At 40.0% G+C, this 20,471-nt stretch overlaps 1 protein-coding gene across 1 annotated transcript; it reads left to right on the top strand.

Annotated features, from left to right (window-relative positions):
• The first annotated feature begins 7,434 nt into the window (after positions 1-7,434).
• Positions 7,435-18,816, top strand: LOC134817500 (proline-rich protein 36-like). The gene is made up of 4 exons (XM_063826642.1): positions 7,435-7,520; positions 16,264-17,384; positions 17,605-18,622; positions 18,714-18,816. Exons 1-4 carry the CDS (start codon positions 7,435-7,437, stop codon positions 18,814-18,816), a joined length of 2,328 nt encoding a protein of 775 aa, XP_063682712.1.
• Positions 18,817-20,471: the final 1,655 nt, after the last annotated feature.

The raw sequence follows: 20,471 nt of genomic DNA, 5'->3' as shown, positions 1-20,471 counted from the left end.
CACCATGGTAACACAGTACTGTAACCTGGTAACACAGCACTGTAACCATGGTAACACAGTACTGTAACCTGGTAACACAGTACTGTAACCATGGTAACACAGTACTGTAACCATGGTTACACTGTACTGTGTGCAGCTCCTAGCAGCATTATCAGATCCCAGTACTGCGAGGGAGCTCGCACTAACGATTGTGGGAAATAACAAAACATTACAACTATTAACTAGTTATACAGTACTATTAACTAGTTATACAGTGTGTTATAACAGTGTACACCCGTGAAGCTGTATGCCAGGATTATGTCATACCCAGATCACCCCTCTCCTCCTCTGTTAGTACAGTAAGGAGTAGTTATAGTAACCATACACTTACCCACATTTCCTTGTCCAGATTTCAATGGCTTCAAAACACCGACCCCTTAGTAACCCTTAGTAACCCTTAGTAACCCTTAGTAACCCTTAGTAACCAGTACTAACCACTAAAGACCGCTGACTGGTGCAATCATAAGTACATGTTATAGCTGGGGAGTGGAGCTATAATTAAAATTATTACTAGCAGTCGGAAATGATAATTACTCTTATCGATGGTAGGATCGTGAGTTAATTGCAACCACACTGTGGTTACCTGTGGTTACCACACTGTGGTTACCTGTGGTTACCACAGGATGGCAGAATATTAATTATACCATTGCAGCTTCCACCCATATTTACACTCACAATTGAGCTGGATCGTTTTCCGATACGAGATTGGGGACGGGTTACTGTAACCATGGTAACACAGTACTGTAACCCTGGATACGAGATTGGGGACGGGTTCTATGAACAAAACAACCAAACAAACTTGACAGAATATCCGGATGGAAAAATCTCTAGATTTTCGTCTTACTGTTTGCAAGACGGGTTCCCTCATTTAGACAAGACAAATAAAAGCAGTAAATGAGGACTATTAATGTATAGTTGTCAGATTTGAGATTAGTGGCTCGTAATATAATATGTACACTGCGTCTTCTGCATGATTATACATTATATGTTGGTTAAAGTAGCGTTAGATGTGATTACGAGGTCAGATCCTGAGATCCAGCACGAAGGCAGGGAGACGGTGCGTGATAACTACAGCTAGAGATAAGTGTGATTACTGACCTAGCTTTACGGGCTATTAAACCCGTGTAAAGATTATACTAAAGACTGGAGACCCAGTTATTTTATCAAACCGATGTACTGTACTAAAGATTATTTTACAGCAACGCCTGGAAGCGGACTGACATGGCAAGGGAGAGAGTATTAGGAGTAGTAGTAGTAGTGTAGTAGGAGTGTAGTAGGAGTGTAGTAGGAGTGTAGTAGTAGTGTAGTAGTAATAGTAGTAGTAGTAGTGTAGTAGGAGTGTAGTAAGAGTGTAGTAGGAGTGTAGTAGGAGTGTAGTAAGAGTGTAGTAGGAGTGTAGTAAGAGTGTAGTAGGAGTGTAGTAGGAGTGTAGTAGTAGTGTAGTAGTAATAGTAGTAGTAGTAGTGTAGTAGGAGTGTAGTAAGAGTGTAGTAGGAGTGTAGTAGGAGTGTAGTAAGAGTGAAGTAGGAGTGTAGTAGGAGTGTAGTAGGAGTGTAGTAAGAGTGTAGTACGAATGTAGTAGGAGTATAGTAGGAGTGTAGTAGGAGTGTAGTAAGGAGTGTAGTAGGAGTGTAGTAGGAGTGTAGTAGTAGTGTAGTAATAGTGTAGTAGTAGTAGTAAGAAGTGTAGTAGGCATGTAGTAATAGTGTAGTAATAGTGTAGTAATAGTGTAGTAGGAGTGTAGTAGGAGTGTAGTAAGAGTGAAGTAGGAGTGTAGTAGGAGTGTAGTAGGAGTGTAGTAAGAGTGTAGTAGGAGTGTAGTAATAGTGTAGTAATAGTGTAGTAGTAGTAGTAAGAAGTGTAGTAGGCATGTGTAGTAATAGTGTAGTAATAGTGTAGTAGGAGTGTAGTAGGAGTGTAGTAAGAGTGAAGTAGGAGTGTAGTAGGAGTGTAGTAGGAGTGTAGTAAGAGTGTAGTAGGAGTGTAGTAGGAGTGTAGTAGTAGTGTAGTAGTAATAGTAGTAGTAGTAGTGTAGTAGGAGTGTAGTAAGAGTGTAGTAGGAGTGTAGTAGGAGTGTAGTAAGAGTGAAGTAGGAGTGTAGTAGGAGTGTAGTAGGAGTGTAGTAAGAGTGTAGTACGAATGTAGTAGGAGTATAGTAGGAGTGTAGTAGGAGTGTAGTAAGGAGTGTAGTAGGAGTGTAGTAGGAGTATAGTAATAGTGTAGTAATAGTGTAGTAGTAGTAGTAAGAAGTGTAGTAGGCATGTAGTAATAGTGTAGTAATAGTGTAGTAATAGTGTAGTAGGAGTGTAGTAATAGTGTAGTAATAGTAGTCTACAATTCTATTACACTCTTACTACACTCCTTACTACAGTAGTGACAAAGTGGTCTCTCTACCCAGCTTCCTAAGATGAACTGGTTTAAGATTAACCCATTAGACGGGCTACTATCAGTTAATTACAGGAAATGTTGTTTAACTGAGTTACTAAATCACTAACTTAGTGAAACACTACAGTGTAACCATGGTTACAGCACTACATACTAAGTGGACAGTAACCAGTTAGAAGTCGGCAGAGTAAGTTTACTGCCCATAATATTAGTTAGGATCAGATGGCAGTCATAGTAACATTGCCTGTTAAACATGAAAGTATTCATAATATCCACAGTAACGATAAAGCTGCAGGAGAAAGTATTGATCATAATAATAACATCCACAGTAACGATAAAGCTGTAAGAGAAAGTATTGATCATAATAATAACATCCACAGTAACGATAAAGCTGTAAGAGAAAGTATTGATCATAATAATAATATCCACAGTAACGATAAAGCTATAACAGGAGAAAGTATTGATCATAATAATAATATCCACAGTAACGATAAAGCTGCAGGAGAAAGTATTGATCATAATAATACTATCCACAGTAACGATAAAGCTGCAGGAGAAAGTATTGATCATAATAATAATATCCACAGTAACGATAAAGCTGCAGGAGAAAGTATTGATCATAATAATAATATCCACAGTAACGATAAAGCTATAGGAGAAAGTATTGATCATAATAATAATATCCACAGTAACGATAAAGCTATAACAGGAGAAAGTATTGATCATAATAATACTATCCACAGTAACGATAAAGCTGCAGGAGAAAGTATTGATCATAATAATAATATCCACAGTAACGATAAAGCTATAACAGGAGAAAGTATTGATCATAATAATAATATCCACAGTAACGATAAAGCTATAACAGGAGAAAGTATTGATCATAATAATACTATCCACAGTAACGATAAAGCTGCAGGAGAAAGTATTGATCATAATAATAATATCCACAGTAACGATAAAGCTGCAGGAGAAAGTATTGATCATAATAATAATATCCACAGTAACGATAAAGCTATAGGAGAAAGTATTGATCATAATAATAATATCCACAGTAACGATAAAGCTGCAGGAGAAAGTATTGATCATAATAATAATATCCACAGTAACGATAAAGCTGCAGGAGAAAGTATTGAATTTGATCATAATAATACTATCCACAGTAACGATAAAGCTACAGCGGGAGCTGCAAAGGATAAACTATACAGACAACATCTCTGATTATTAACTTAGACAATTACTATTCTTTAACTTTCTTCAATTATCTAAGAATTTACGGTGGCACTTAAATATAATTACATACACAACAAAGACTTGAAACAAAGACTAGAAGATCTAATCAGCTAGGCCATTATCAGTCTACACAATTACAAATTTTTAAATAAAAGATAAAAATGACACAGAAAAGCAGATCGGTCCTACAAAAGCTTCTTTATGCAAATAGTTGTTCTGACTGTAAGTAAAATATCTCTGGGAACTATTTCCAAAACAAAACTGTTTTTATTAGACCTAAGCCGACGCAATCCCAAACAATCAGGGTAAAGTGATATTCCCCAGAGAGTGGACTTGGTACAGAGAGTGGACACTGGACTTGGTACAGGACTTGCAGTACAGGTACTATAACACACGTTTACACGCACTAAACGTGCAGGTTGTAGGTAGTCGGTATGTTTAACATGATTAAAACGTACAGCCAATCTTTAGTGACTTTACTGCTTTCAACCAAAACTAATTTAATTGCGCATTTAGTTCCGACCTAGTAGTAATTGAGGACTGTGTTACCATGGTTACAGTACTGAGCTGCTGTCTGAACATTATATAATCTCCTTTGTTTGGATTCTGGCTACAAACCATTCCAGTGAAGAGCAGCATACCCGCTCTAATTGGGGAACATGAGATGCCCATATAAGGAGAACACGTGATCTGACATGATGAACACGTGATGCCCATATAAGGAAGTGAAAGCAGCATACCCGCTCTATTTGGGGAACATGAGATGCTGGGATTGACAATGCTTACTAAACGAATATTACAGAACTATATCTATATTAATTATTACTATAGAACTGTATATTGGCTATTAAAAATTCAAACAAAATTAGATATTGCAAAAGGAATATGTAAAACGAAATAATATATGAAAAAGTCACAGAGTTCAGCAAACAACACATACGGTATGTTTGATGAAACATGATCTGTTTCTAAAGATTTTAGAGTCTACAAAACTAAAACAGGTATAACATAAAGGCGATGGTAAACAATGTGAACAGGTTTACAATAGATTCTGAGTAAGGTTAGGAACAGTCCAGATTACTACTGTTGACTGTTGAGCTGTGGCCTGTGAGTACTGCTACTGAGTAAGGTTAGGAATGTTTATCAAAATACTAATGACTAAGGAAATAACCTGTTCAATATTCTTGAATGAATGCCTTTATAATGAATGTAATTTAAACATGTATATAAGCAAGTATGAGCATGATATGTGAGTCATGATGTAAAACGCGTAGCTTGTTAGTATTATGTTGGTCTATTGTTGATTTTTCAACAAAATTAAATGTTGAAATCTCATTAGAAATATTTCTGATTACGGTCACATACATATCCAATTCTTAACATATCACCTGCTCCATAATGGTATCTAATATTACTACAACTACTAATAATGCTATCTATGTTATCTATGTTAATATTATATTAAAAGTTTCTGTTACCGTTTAGGTGTATAATTAATCCATGCGACTTTTCCCTGAAGAATATTCGCAATTTCATTTGACGGCGAAGCCTTATTATATTATCCCGCAATTTCTGAAGCCTATGTAATCATGATTTCTCCAAAATTCCTGCTTATTGTGGAGATTCACACATAATGCCTGCCGAAACTTTCAGTTCAACAAAATAAACAAATTCTGCAGAAATATTCCCTTTGGTCCAATTTAGAATCAAAGAAAAGTGAATGCAGAAAAATACTTGTAGAATACTTATAAGCCATATAATAATGAAATTGTATGAATACAAGGAGTATGTGATAGTATCACATAATATATAGTAGGAGTATGTGATATTATCAGTAGATCAGCTCGTCGGTTGATAGGTGGATAGTAATTAGGTTTATTGAAAAGTGTCATTTATGATCACTATTAGCTGAGGATTCAGAATACACCAATATTCCCGATATTCCCAATATGTTAACTTTACAATAACCCTTTACATCTATCTATCGTGCACCCAACTGATATACCAATGATATTACATAAGGTTAACCGAGGTATAGACAATTCTGAAGATATACAAAGCAACACATGACCCTAACTCAGTGCCACGTTACCTAGAAACACATGATTCTAACTCAGTGCCACTCACATGTTACCTAGCAACACATGACCCTAACTCAGTGCCACTCGCAGGTTACCTAGCAACACATGACCCTAATTCAGTGCCATTCACAGGTTACATAGCAACACATGACCCTAACTCAGTGCCACTCAGTTACCTAGCAACACACGACCCTAACTCAGTGCCACTCACATGTTACCTAGCAACACATGATCCTAACTCAGTGCCACTCAGTTACCTAGCAACACATGATCCTAACTCAGTGCCACTCAGTTACCTAGCAACACATGACCCTAACTCAGTGCCACTCGCAGGTTACCTAGCAACACATGATCCTAATTCAGTGCCATTCACAGGTTACCTAGCAACACATGATCCTAACTCAGTGCCACTCAGTTACCTAGCAACACATGACCCTAACTCAGTGCCATGTTACCTAGCAACACATGTCACATGACCCTAACTCAGTGCTACTCACAGATTACCTAGCAACACATGATCCTAATTCAGTGCCACTCACAGATTACCTAGCAACACATGATCCTAATTCAGTGCCATTCACAGGTTACCTAGCAACACTACATGGACTCACAGGACACTACCGAGGAAGCAGATTCTGTGACTTACAAAGCAACAAACAAATGTAATACAAGTAGTGCACAGTGCACAGTGACTAAGAGATAGCTCAGTGAAGAGCACTGATTCAAGGAGACACACAGTATCTAACCGTTACTTAGCAACATCACTACAGTTACTTAGTAACCGTTACTTAGCAACATCACTACAGTTACTTAGTAACCGTTACTTAGCAACATCACTACAGTTACTTAGTAACCGTTACTTAGCAACACCACTACAGTTACTAAGTAACCGTTACTTAGCAACATCACTACAGTTACTTAGTAACCGTTACTTAGCAACACCACTACAGTTACTAAGTAACCGTTACTTAGCAACATTACTACAGTTACTTAGCAACAGTAGCTAACTGAACAGTATCTAGCTCGGAGGAACTAAAAAGTATTCGTTCATTCCGATAGAAGGTACGAGTGAAGCCATTTCAAACACTACTAGAAATAAGGCTAAAGACTACCCATGTTACCTAGCAACACTACAGACTCTACCCATGTTACCTAGTAACACTACAGACTCTACCCATGTTACCTAGCAACACTACAGACTCTACCCATGTTACCTAGCAACACTACAGACTCTACCCATGTTACCTAACAACACTACAGACTCTACCCATGTTACCTAGCAACACTACAGACTCTACCCATGTTACCTAGCAACACTGCAGACTCTACCCATGTTACCTAGCAACACTACAGACTCTACCCATGTTACCTAGCAACACTGCAGACTCTACCCATGTTACCTAGCAACACTACAGACTCTACCCATGTTACCTAGCAACACTACAGACTCTACCCATGTTACCTAGCAACACTACAGACTCTACCCATGTTACCTAACAACACTACAGACTCTACCCTACTCTAGTAGTAGAAGTGGTAGTTCAGGGCAAATGTTAACAAAATAACGCGAACTTCTCATTAATCACTAAAATCACTGGTCCAGCATTTCTCACTGTAATTACCTAGGTGGGATACTCAGGTTACTGGTTTGAAAAATCAGCAGCTGTATAATCATATTGTGTTAGAGGAGGAAATAATGAGGGAAATCACCAGGGGAAATGCCACAAAACAGCCTCACAAGATTGCCTGGTCCTGGAGGTTCTGCGGAGGAACTGTTTACTGGTCAGTAGACAAAGGAATGCTGCTGACTGCTTACTTCCAGGGACCGCAGATTCAGCTACACCTGTGTTTATTTTGCACGTGCTCTATTTTATTTTGCACTTGGTCTATTTTATTTTGCACGTGGTCTATTTTATTTTGCACGTGCTCTATTTTACTTTGCACGTGCTCTATTTTATTTTGCACGTGCTCTATTTTACTTTGCACGTGCTCTACTTTACCCGCAGTACTTTGCACGTGCTGACAGCGCCATGTGTAAGTTAGTATGGGTTCGCAATGAAGCAGGGTTTCCAGATTTAAATACTAGTTTGCACCTACCCCCCGACTGAGAGATCAAAAGTTAAGAAATATATATAAGTTAGTTAAGAGAATCCGTACTTAATATCTTTACAAAGTATCTGAAAAAGTTAAGAGAATCCGTACTTAATATCTTTACAAAGTATCTTCTCAAAAGTTAAGAGAATCCGTACTTAATATCTTTACAAAGTATCTGAAAAGTTAAGAGAATCCGTACTTAATATCTTTACAAAGTATCTTCTCAAAAGTTAAGAGAATCCGTACTTAATATCTTTACAAAGTTAAGAGAATCCGTACTTAATATCTTTACAAAGTATCTTCTCAAAAGTTAAGAGAATCCGTACTTAATATCTTTACAAAGTTAAGAGAATCCGTACTTAATATCTTTACAAAGTATCTGAAAAAGTTAAGAGAATCCGTACTTAATATCTTTACAAAGTATCTTCTCAAAAGTTAAGAGAATCCGTACTTAATATCTTTACAAAGTATCTGAAAAGTTAAGAGAATCCGTACTTAATATCTTTACAAAGTATCTTCTCAAAAGTTAAGAGAATCCGTACTTAATATCTTTACAAAGTTAAGAGAATCCGTACTTAATATCTTTACAAAGTATCTTCTCAAAAGTTAAGAGAATCCGTACTTAATATCTTTACAAAGTTAAGAGAATCCGTACTTAATATCTTTACAAAGTATCTGAAAAAGTTAAGAGAATCCGTACTTAATATCTTTACAAAGTATCTTCTCAAAAGTTAAGAGAATCCGTACTTAATATCTTTACAAAGTATCTGAAAAGTTAAGAGAATCCGTACTTAATATCTTTACAAAGTATCTTCTCAAAAGTTAAGAGAATCCGTACTTAATATCTTTACAAAGTTAAGAGAATCCGTACTTAATATCTTTACAAAGTTAAGAGAATCCGTACTTAATATCTTCACAAAGTTAAGAGAATCCGTACTTAATATCTTTACAAAGTAACTGTAGTGGTGAGATCAAAAGTTAAGAGAATCCGTACTTAATATCTTTACAAAGTATCTGAAAATTGTTACAAAGTATCTAGAAATGCATACATGACTGTTGTAAATGCCTACATGATCACTAAATCACTGCTAAAACGTCTTTATGACTGCTGAAAATGATAACAAATCGGTTATAAATGTCTACATGACTGTTTAAAGTGTCTGAAAGACTGTTGTAGATACTTACAATGATTTTAAGAGAGGTAGACAATGGAAATGTCGCCTAAAAATTAGGCGGCTGTCTTAACTATTTAGGCTTTATTCAAACGAACTATTAGAATTTGATGGAAGTGGCACTAAAATACAAGGTTCTTAAACTAAAATCAGAGAGAGAGAGAGGGGGAAATGTCCAGTAAAACATTACGATGATCTGATCATTTGAACAAAGAAAATGGATAAGTGCACTTTCTGATCGATATAATTAACTTTGAAGTATGAATTACACTTTACAAAAATCTTATGATAGCAGAAGATTTACCATATTCGATATAAAATAATTTTATAGTTAGTTTTATCGGGAAATGTAGTGGCTCCGAGACATGGCTGACGTTGCATCTGACGTTTTGCTCGAAGTCTAAGTAAAATTGGAAATGAGGCCGGAATTTGATGTAATGGAAAATATGAGTGATAAACCTCGTGCTATGTAGAACATCTTACTATATATAAGCGAGACGATATATATATATATATGGATCCGTGCCATTTTACTGACACCACGGCATCAACTTTAACGTGACTTTCCGCAAAAACCGTAAAAGATATACAACTGAAACTTTTTTGACTGGGTCAAATGCTTTAATGGCCTTCAAATCAGCAAAAAAATTAGCCAAGGAATAAGAGGAAGGAATAAGACACCACTTGGACTCGTAAACCTCGTGCGATGTAGAACATATTGTGTTATGACGGGATCCTGCTAGTATTGTGTAATGGTTGAAGGGACGTAAAATCGTCTTTAGCAGAGCCACTGGAGGTGACATTTATATGTGGGTAATGTTGATCATTGCAGCATCCCGCTCAATTTTAAACTACCTTATCGGCCCTCATTTGTGAGGATATTATGTTGACAGACATCATTTTGGGCGGACATAATTATGAAAGCAAAAACATGGGTTTATCACACTCGGTTGAGTATTTGAATAAGCAATGCTATAATGGAACACTAAGAGTGGAAACAAAATCAGTATAAAAATAACAATCCTTCTCCTTCCGCAATCCAGCAACATAGCAGAGGGATAGTACCACGGATTCAACAGTTTTCCTGTTCCTATTCAACAATCAGGAAGTCCCTGGAGTGTCTTAAGAAAGAACAAGTCCTGACTGAAGTCCAGATCAAGATGGTGATGATGCGAGAGGATGCTTAGTCAAGATCTGCGGAACAGAGAAGATACGACGAAAGACTCCAGAGGATTATCACGAGCTTCAACGAATGAGGAGTCAAATGAGATGACGAAAATAAGTCAGCGGGAGAAGGCTAACTAATTCCAGTCGCAAGCCTGGGACCACTACTAGCATTGTCACAACATCTACAAAGCTGCCATATAGCCTGACTGACAATTTTCTCGACTGACTGACAATGTTTCTTCTTTTTTCCCCATTTAGTCAGTGATTTATTTGAAGCTTGTAATTACAATAACTAATGCTCCTGTAAATACTTTAATTAATTGTTTGTTCCGTTATTCTTTTTCCTTCCTCTTTTCCTTGTCATCCCCTTTAGTTTTAAGATTCTTGCTATAAATGGCTACAGCTGACACTATTAATGCTAAGTACCAAACAACAAGTGGGAGGTGGATCGTTGGTATACCTTTAAATCGATTTAACACCGCAATTCCAGTCGCAAGCCTGGGACCACTACTAGCATAGTCACAACATCGACAAAGCTGCCATATAGCCTGACTGACAATTTTCTCGACTGACTGACAATGTTTCTTCTTTTTCCCCATTTAGAATACAAAGATTAGTACATTTTAGCTTATGATTAATATTATATTTTTACCTATAGTTTACCTAGATGTAGTAGTGTTGCTAAGTAACGGTTACTAAAGTACTAAGCTGATAGTTTTGTAGTTATATCAGTTTAATTGTTTACAGTAGCCCTGAACAAATGATATGCCAGTCAAAAGATAGCAAGAGCTACTAGTATATATATATCTAGTAGTTGTAGTATATATCTAGTAGTTGTAGTATATACTTATATAGCTAGTGGTTTAGAGTTAAACACAGAACACTACTAGATTCAAACTACAAAATATAGTAGAAGTACAACACTGTAATAAAACCACTAAAATATTAAACCTATTTGAGAGTTTGAGATAAGTAAACAAGTCCTAGTTACTAGTGTAAACGAAACCTCGCTGTGTAAATCTAGCAGCTCTCCTAGTGCTATACTGTATAGTACTACTAGTGTAGTATAGTGTATACTATTACTACTAGCTACTGTAGTACTGTACATTCTGACTCTCAACTCCCTACAACTAAGCTACTAGTGTAGTATACTACTCTCAACTCTCTACAACTAAGCTACTAGTGTAGTATACTACTCTCAACTCTCTACAACTAAGCTACTAGTGTAGTATACTACTCTCAACTCTCTACAACTAAGCTACTAGTGTAGTATACTACTCTCAACTCTCTACAACTAAGCTACTAGTGTACTATACTAGTACTACTAGCTACTGTACATTCAGACTCTCAACTCTCAACTCTCTACAACTAAGCTACTAGTGTAGTATACTACTCTCAACTCTCTACAACTAAGCTACTAGTGTAGTATACTACTCTCAACTCTCTACAACTAAGCTACTAGTGTAGTATACTACTCTCAACTCTCTACAACTAAGCTACTAGTGTAGTATACTACTCTCAACTCTCTACAACTAAGCTACTAGTGTAGTATACTACTCTCAACTCTCTACAACTAAGCTACTAGTGTAGTATACTACTCTCAACTCTCTACAACTAAGCTACTAGTGTAGTATACTACTCTCAACTCTCTACAACTAAGCTACTAGTGTAGTATACTAGTACTATTAGCTACTGTACATTCAGACTCTCAACTCTCAACTCTCTACAACTAAGCTACTAGTGTAGTATACTACAACTAGTGTAGTATACTAGTTTAACGTTTAACGATATAATCGATGCCGGGCTTGTGAACTAGAGATGGATTATAACAACGAGTAGTCCCTCAGTCATTGTCCAATAGTAGGCTGGGGTTGTGGTTGGGAGCCAATAGGGACAGAGTATATTGAGGTTGGGAGCCAATAGGGACGGAGTATATTGAGGTTGGGAGCCAATAGGGACGGAGTATATTGTGGTATTGTGGTACAGGAAATCAGGGGTCGGATAAACAAGAGCTTGCTACATTATGCAACAAGTTCCAGCTAGGAGCGAGATGTTGTTATTTGTGAGATATAGACGGAGATGCGAACACAAGCAACTACATTTTAGCTCCGTTGCTAGGGGACTGATCTGGTTGATATGGTTGCTATGGTAAACACAAGCAACTACATTTTAGCTCCGTTGCTAGGGGACTGATTCTGGTTGATATGGTTGCTATGGTGAACACAAGCAACTACATTTTAGCTCCGTTGCTAGGGGACTGATTCTGGTTGATATGGTTGCTATGGTGAACACAAGCAACTACATTTTAGCTCCGTTGCTAGGGGACTGATTCTGGTTGATATGGTTGCTATGGTGAACACAAGCAACTACATTTTAGCTCCGTTGCTAGGGGACTGATTCTGGTTGATATGGTTGCTATGGTGAACACAAGCAACTACATTTTAGCTCCGTTGCTAGGGGACTGATTCTGGTTGGTATGGTTGCTATGGTGAACACAAGCAACTACATTTTAGCTCCGTTGCTAGGGGACTGATTCTGGTTGATATGGTTGCTATGGTGAACACAAGCAACTACATTTTAGCTCCGTTGCTAGGGGACTGATTCTGGTTGATATGGTTGCTATGGTGAACACAAGCAACTACATTTTAGCTCCGTTGCTAGGGGACTGATTCTGGTTGATATGGTTGCTATGGTGGCCATGGCAACGTACGAAATCCAGAAGTCGCCACTAAACCTTAAGAAGCTTAGAAATAACAATAACTTTTTACAGAATCAAGTTTAGACAAATGATTAAAAAGTTATTCAACAAATAAATCCTTACAATTTTACAAGACTTTTGAAACACCCTCTAGTCTCTGCTTGGTAGATATGATGATAGCTAGACTATAATCTAGACTATAGACTACAGTAGTAGATCTAGTAGTAATCTAGACTATGGAGTGATAATCTAGACTATAATCTATACTATAATCAAGACTATAGACTACAGTAGTAGTAGAATCTAGACTATAATCTAGACTGTAGACTACAGTAGTAGTAGAATCTATACTATAATCTAGACTATAGACTACAGTAGTAGTAAAATCTAGACTATAATCTAGACTATAATCTAGACTATAATAGACTACAGTAGTAGTAAAATCTAGACTATAATCTAGACTATAGACTACAGTAGTAGTAGAATCTATACTATAATCTAGACTATAGACTACAGTAGTAGTAGAATCTAGACTATAATCTAGACTATAGACTACAGTAGTAGTAGAATCTAGACTATGGAGTGATAATAGTACGTATTGACAGGTAGAGTATCAAGTAGTAAATCATTGCAAATCTAAAAACAAAGCTAACCTGCTAACTAAACAGACTCGTGATGAGTAACTGTAGTGGTGTTGCCATGACAGCAATAACTAACAGCTCTTTGGGCGCCACCGAGATCACAATGGAATAAAACAAACTAAATGCAAATAATGAACAAGTATATAAATAATCAATAATGAGCAGCCACAGATATATCACACAGTATTGAGTAAAACATGCAAAAACCTCAATAAACACACAGATGATAGCACCGCTCATATAAGCATAGTAAACTGTAGTAACTGTAAGTAACGGTTACTAAGTAACTGTAGTGGTGTTGCTAAGTAACGGTTACTAAGTAGCTGTAGTGGTGTTGCTAAGTAACGGTTACTAAGTAACTGTAGTGGTGTTGCTAAGTAACGGTTACTAAGTAACTGTAGTGGTGTTGCTAAGTAACGGTTACTAAGTAGCTGTAGTGGTGTTGCTAAGTAACGGTTACTAAGTAACTGTAGTGGTGTTGCTAAGTAACGGTTACTAAGTAACTGTAGTGGTGTTGCTTAGTAACGGTTACTAAGTAACTATAGTGGTGTTGCTAAGTAACGGTTACTAAGTAACTGTAGTGGTGTTGCTAAGTAACGGTTACTATGTAACTGTAGTGGTGTTGCTAAGTAACGGTTACTAAGTAGCTGTAGTGGTGTTGCTAAGTAACGGTTACTAAGTAGCTGTAGTGGTGTTGCTAAGTAACGGTTACTAAGTAACTGTAGTGGTGTTGACTGTTGCTAAGTAACTGTAGTGGTGTTGCTAAGTAACGGTTACTAAGTAACTAGCTACAACTCACAGTTTAGTCAGAGTATCAGTTGGGCAGTTCCGGGAAAAATCGTACAAAAACAATCATACACATTTACAAAATTTATTAAATGTAGTTGTACAGTTTGAAACAAATAACACAAAACAAGTGACCAAACATAGCTTTGTAAATAATAGGTAAACATTTGTATACGTCACAGTTCACGCAGTCTAAACCGACTGTTGAGTAAAAATCTGAGTACTTTTTACGAAGTTGCGAGTTGTAAGTACGACAGTAAGTCCGTCTGTTGCCATGACGACACAAGTACGTACGTTTCTCTGAAAACTAAACTACAAGGTGTGAACATATACCACGTTGCCATGACGACACCTAATATTCCACCTTCTGTGACGTCACTCAGTAAAGTTGTGACGTGTCGAAAACCAAGTTCTGTGCTCAAATAAGGTTATACCGCGGTGTGAAATCCACGATAGTGATCCAAAAGACTGGCGTATTGGCGTGATTTTGAAACTGCTGAAAGCTCGGGAAGGTTACCTGATCCTCTGATCGAAGCGTTACGAAAGGGTTCGTAACTTTAACTGTAATGTGATGAAAGCAGGGTAGCCAGTATTAACTAAGTAACGGTTACTAAGTAACGGTTACTTAAGCCGAGTAGCCAGCGATATTGTCCAGACTGTGGAAGATGAAGTAAAACTGGAGCACTAGGCTGCCCTCACAGGTAAACTACTTGCATTCTATCGGGGGAGAAGCCGTGAAACTTGTAGAAAACTCAGGTGTTGAGTACTTTACAGAGGGTAATTTACTGTTTACTTTGAAGTTTAATAAATGCTGATTTACACCACCGAAAATGCAAGTTTTTTGTGTCTTTTCTGATTATTCCGTGCTTCATATGCTAATAATAGCTTGGTTACCATGGTTACTGCTACTAATAGCTTAACAGTACGAATTGTTGCATCTATTCAGGAATTAGTACGAGAACCACGATTAAGTTTGAAGGAATCTAAACAATATAGTGAAACTAAACAAGTGAAAACTAAACAAGTATCTAGTTATAACTCAAAAAACAAACGAATCTGCGAGGGCAGTACCAAGACGCTAATAATAGCTACTAACTTCGCTCACTATAAATATATAGTGAATTATCGAGCACATTTCATGGATTTTCAAGTGCTGACAGTTAAGAATTGGGCGAAACTACTAGAATCAGGCTAGCTGACTGAGTTGGAGAAATGCGCAGCTAGTTGGCTAGGTAACGGTTACTAAGTAGCAGCTAGTTGGCTAGGTAACAGTTACTAAGTAGCAGCTAGTTGGCTAGGTAACAGTTACTAAGTAGCAGCTAGTTGGCTAGGTAACAGTTACTAAGTAGCAGCTAGTTGGCTAGGTAACAGTTACTAAGTAGCAGCTAGTTGGCTAGGTAACGGTTACTAAGAAGCTGTTGGCTACTTACCAATCTGAGTAGCACGAGCCGGGAACCTGTTCCAGCGAAGTGCTGACAACTAAAAGTTTTCTATTGTGAACTTTGAAACAGATTCTAAGAAACATCTCTCCTAAGACTCGCGAGCTTTTATTAATTGTAGCAAAATGTAACAAAAGCAAGCTATACATTTCAAACTGACAATCCTTATTTGGTTTCTCCCGTTTTATATTTATTTAAATAAAGAAACTTCTAACACAGGAGACGCTCGTCCCCGCTCGCAAGTTATGGTAACAATCCACAGTAAACTACACAAGTGCTAGAAATGCGATCTCCAGTACGTAAATATTATTTCTGCACTGCTGGGCAGTGATAATTGAATTTTAATAGAAAATATAAAGGAAGTGATCCTAATCGGACTTAGACTTAGGTTATCATATATAATAAAGGTTAATATATAAACAAGACTGTCGCTTAATCGTATGGAAATATTATACCGAGAACTAAAATAATACAACCAAGTTACTGGAATATGGCACCCTCTCCAGGCTAACAACCATCCCTCTCCAGGCTCACAACCATCCCTCTCCAGGCTCACAACCACCCCTCTCCGGGCTTACAACCACCCCTCTCCATGCTTACAATCATCCCTCTCCATGCTCACAACCATCCCTCTCCATGCTTACAACCACCCCTCTCCAGGCTTACAACCACCCCTCTCCAGGCTCACAACCACCCCTCTCCAGGCTTACAACCATCCCTCTCCAGGCTCACAATCACCCCTCTCCAGGCTCACAACCACCCCTCTCCATGCTTACAACCACCCCTCTCTAGTCTTACAACCACCCCTCTCCAGGCTCACAACCATCCTTCTCCAGGCTCACAACCACCCCTCTCCAGGCTCACAACCATCCTTCTCCAGGCTCACAACCACCCCTCTACAGGCTTACAACCACCCCTCTCCAGGCTAACAACCATCCCTCTCCAGGCTCACAACCACCCCTCTCCAGGCTTACAACCACCCCTCTCCAGTCTCACAACCACCCCTCTCCAGGCTTACAACCACCCCTCTCCAGTCTCACAACCACCCCTCTCCAGGCTCACAACCACCCTCTCCAGGCTTACAACCATCCCTCTCCAGGCTCACAACCACCCCTCTCCAGGCTTACAACCACCCCTCTCCAGTCTCACAACCACCCCTCTCCAGGCTCACAACCACCCCTCTCCAGGCTTACAACCACCCCTCTCCAGGCTCACAACCATCCCTCTCCAGGCTAACAACCATCCCTCTCCAGGCTCACAACCACCCCTCTCCAGGCTTACAACCACCCCTCTCCAGGCTCACAACCACCCCTCTCCAGGCTTACAACCATCCCTCTCCAGGCTCACAACCATCCCTCTCCAGGCTTACAACCACCCCTCTCCAGGCTTACAACCACCCCTCTCCAGGCTCACAACCATCCCTCTCCAGGCTAACAACCATCCCTCTCCAGGCTCACAACCATCCCTCTCCAGGCTCACAACCACCCCTCTCCGGGCTTACAACCACCCCTCTCCATGCTTACAATCATCCCTCTCCATGCTCACAACCATCCCTCTCCATGCTTACAACCACCCCTCTCCAGGCTTACAACCACCCCTCTCCAGGCTCACAACCACCCCTCTCCAGGCTTACAACCATCCCTCTCCAGGCTCACAATCACCCCTCTCCAGGCTCACAACCACCCCTCTCCATGCTTACAACCACCCCTCTCTAGTCTTACAACCACCCCTCTCCAGGCTCACAACCATCCTTCTCCAGGCTCACAACCACCCCTCTCCAGGCTCACAACCATCCTTCTCCAGGCTCACAACCACCCCTCTACAGGCTTACAACCACCCCTCTCCAGGCTAACAACCATCCCTCTCCAGGCTCACAACCACCCCTCTCCAGGCTTACAACCACCCCTCTCCAGGCTCACAACCACCCCTCTCCAGGCTTACAACCACCCCTCTCCAGGCTCACAACCACCCCTCTCCAGGCTCACAACCACCCCTCTCCAGGCTCACAACCATCCCTCTCCAGGCTCACAACCACCCCTCTCCAGGCTTACAACCACCCCTCTCCAGGCTCACAACCACCCCTCTCCAGGCTCACAACCACCCCTCTCCAGGCTTACAACCACCCCTCTCCAGGCTCACAACCATCCCTCTCCAGGCTAACAACCATCCCTCTCCAGGCTCACAACCACCCCTCTCCAGGCTTACAACCACCCCTCTCCAGGCTCACAACCACCCCTCTCCAGGCTTACAATCATCCCTCTCCAGGCTCACAACCATCCCTCTCCAGGCTTACAACCACCCCTCTCCAGGCTTACAACCACCCCTCTCCAGGCTCACAACCACCCCTCTCCAGGCTCACAACCATCCCTCTCCAGGCTCACAGCCACCACTCTCCAGGCTCACAACCACCCCTCTCCAGGCTCACAACCACCCCTCTCCAGTCTTACAATTACCCCTCTCCAGTCTTACAATTACCCCTCTCCAGGCTCACAACTAACCCTCTCCAGGCTTACAACCACCTCTCTCCAGACACACAACCACCCCTCTCCAGGCTTACAACCATCCCTCTCCAGGCTTACAACCACCCCTCTCCAGGCTCACAACCACCCCTCTCCAGGCTCACAACCACCCCACTCCAGGCTCACAACCACCCCTCTCCAGGCTCACAACCACCCCTCTCCAGGCTTACAACCATCCCTCTCCAGGCTTACAACCACCTCTCTCCAGACACACAACCACCCCACTCCAGGCTCACAACCACCCCTCTCCAGGCTCACAACCACCCCTCTCCAGGCTTACAACCATCCCTCTCCAGGCTCACAACCACCCCTCTCCAGGCTCACAACCACCCCACTCCAACCTTCCCCAGGGTTGCCACACCCCAGAGGTAGGCAGAGCATCTCAATGCTATCCTTTCGTGGGCTATCTTGGCCCAACCTCTCTTTTTTTTTTAAACTCTAAGAACCACCCCTCTCCAGACACACAACTCTAACTGATGTTAACGAAGACAGAGCAACTCTGAGATGCAGATTTCTAAACAGAGCCGTTCATGTGCAAGCTGATTTTAAACCAGATGCATAGAGCGCAGTTTTCGTGTCAAACAATAAACCATTCACAGCACATACATTAGGCTTGTCAGCCTAGAAGAGTAGAGTTGTTGAAATGATAATTGATTGGATAAATTAAAGAAATGAGCTCCGGCTGGCCAGGACTCGGTGGCTTTAATTCCTGCTGACTGGAAACTTCCACTTGTAGTTGTACGCATTCTTTTACTCTAATAAACCATTTTTAGTGGCAACATTCAATTAAGTAATGGATATTCATAGCACTGAATATGAGTATTGAAGGAATGCAAAAGCAAAATATCGAGTAAGCCAGTAAGACTAAGAGTTTGCTGCAGCAGAGAGCTCAGTTAATGTTGTGAGGTGGTCATTACGGTTGTGAGGTTGCTGTCACAGTTGTGAGGTGGCCGAAATGGAAACTCGTTACTGGACTTGAGTGGAATAAAGGCAGCGATCTCGCTGTCCGGGTGGTCAGCAACTCTGATGACCCGATAGAGAATTTTATGAAGCACACAAAAGTAAACCAAAGTAAGTAACATACCTTTGCGAACACAATATGGACAAAAACGCATGAGAGTAAAGGAAATATTTCTACGAACATAGTGATAGTGAAAAACCTATACAAAGGATGCCACAATGCTGGCAACATGCCGCCACCTCTAAGTCGCCCACAAAAAGCCACTGAGCTGCAAAATTTGACCACCACTCGATAGAATTAAAAGAATTAAAGGTGTTAAGTGATTTAAACCTCATTCTGTCCGATGACCATAATGATAATATGCTATAGGACTACTTGTTCCAGAACCACGTAACCACGTGCCTAAGAACAACTTGTTCACTTGAAAAACCGTGGAAAGTTGTGCAAATTCGCCGAGATTTTCGAGATTTTCGAGATTTTCGCCGCGATTTTGCCTAGTTTGGCTTGTCGCGGTGCAATTTTTGGCCTAAATAATCGCGAAATTTTGTGTCCTTGTGCTGTAGAGTGTATTTTCACAGAACTGAAAATTAAAACAAATCGCGGTTACAACTAAATTTCAAAAAGGTGTAATCATTTCGATGTGTTGCAAGATTACTTGGTTCGATGTGTTGCAAGATTACTGAGTAATTACGAGGGATATTGCTAGGTAACGGGGCTGATAGGTAACGAAACATAAATGTTGCTAGGTAACAGTTACTGAGTACTAATAAGTTACAAGATATAAATGTTGCTAGGCAACGTTACGTCAACTGATTGTGATCCTGAAATGACAGGTATAAGCCAGAAGTTAGGTTCAAATTAAAACTAGATCATTCAGTCAGATACAGTATACTCCTCTCTACAAAGCTCGGTTGTGAGCGGAGGTACTGGTAGCGTCCCGTGGTTCTAGAAGTTGTCTGTCGTGTCGTCGTGAGGTACTGGTAGCGTCCCGTGGTTCTAGAAGTTGTCTGTCGTGTCGTCGTGAGGTACTGGTAGTGTCCCGTGGTTCTAGAAGTTGTCTGTCGTGTCGTCGTGAGGTACTGGTAGCGTCCCGTGGTTCTAAAAGTTGTCTGTCGTGTCGTCGTGAGGTACTGGTAGCGTCCCGTGGTTCTAGAAGTTGTCTGAACTGTATTGAATTACGGTTACAGTTGGCTAGTAGAAAGTATTCGGGTCATCAACAAACCAAGTTTACTATAATACAGTCTGTTATAATGTAG

The sequence above is a fragment of the Bolinopsis microptera genome, chromosome 6, assembly GCF_026151205.1.
Source record: "Bolinopsis microptera isolate Bmic1 chromosome 6, MBARI_Bmic_1.0, whole genome shotgun sequence".
In the NCBI taxonomy this organism is placed as follows: domain Eukaryota; kingdom Metazoa; phylum Ctenophora; class Tentaculata; order Lobata; family Bolinopsidae; genus Bolinopsis; species Bolinopsis microptera.
Note: the sequence above shows the minus strand (reverse complement) of the source record. Positions and strands in the feature narration are given on the sequence as shown.

What these genes read in the sequence shown, in the direction of transcription:
- LOC134817500 (XM_063826642.1), top strand. Translation starts at nt 7,435, where the DNA reads ATGAGGGAAATCACCAGGGGAAATGCCACAAAACAGCCTCACAAGATT. An exon ending in TTACAACCATCCCTCTCCAG is followed by an intron (nt 17,385 to 17,604) that starts GCTCACAATCAC and finishes ATCCCTCTCCAG; the next exon opens with GCTCACAACCACCCCTCTCC. An exon ending in AGGGTTGCCACACCCCAGAG is followed by an intron (nt 18,623 to 18,713) that starts GTAGGCAGAGCA and finishes ACCCCTCTCCAG; the next exon opens with ACACACAACTCTAACTGATG.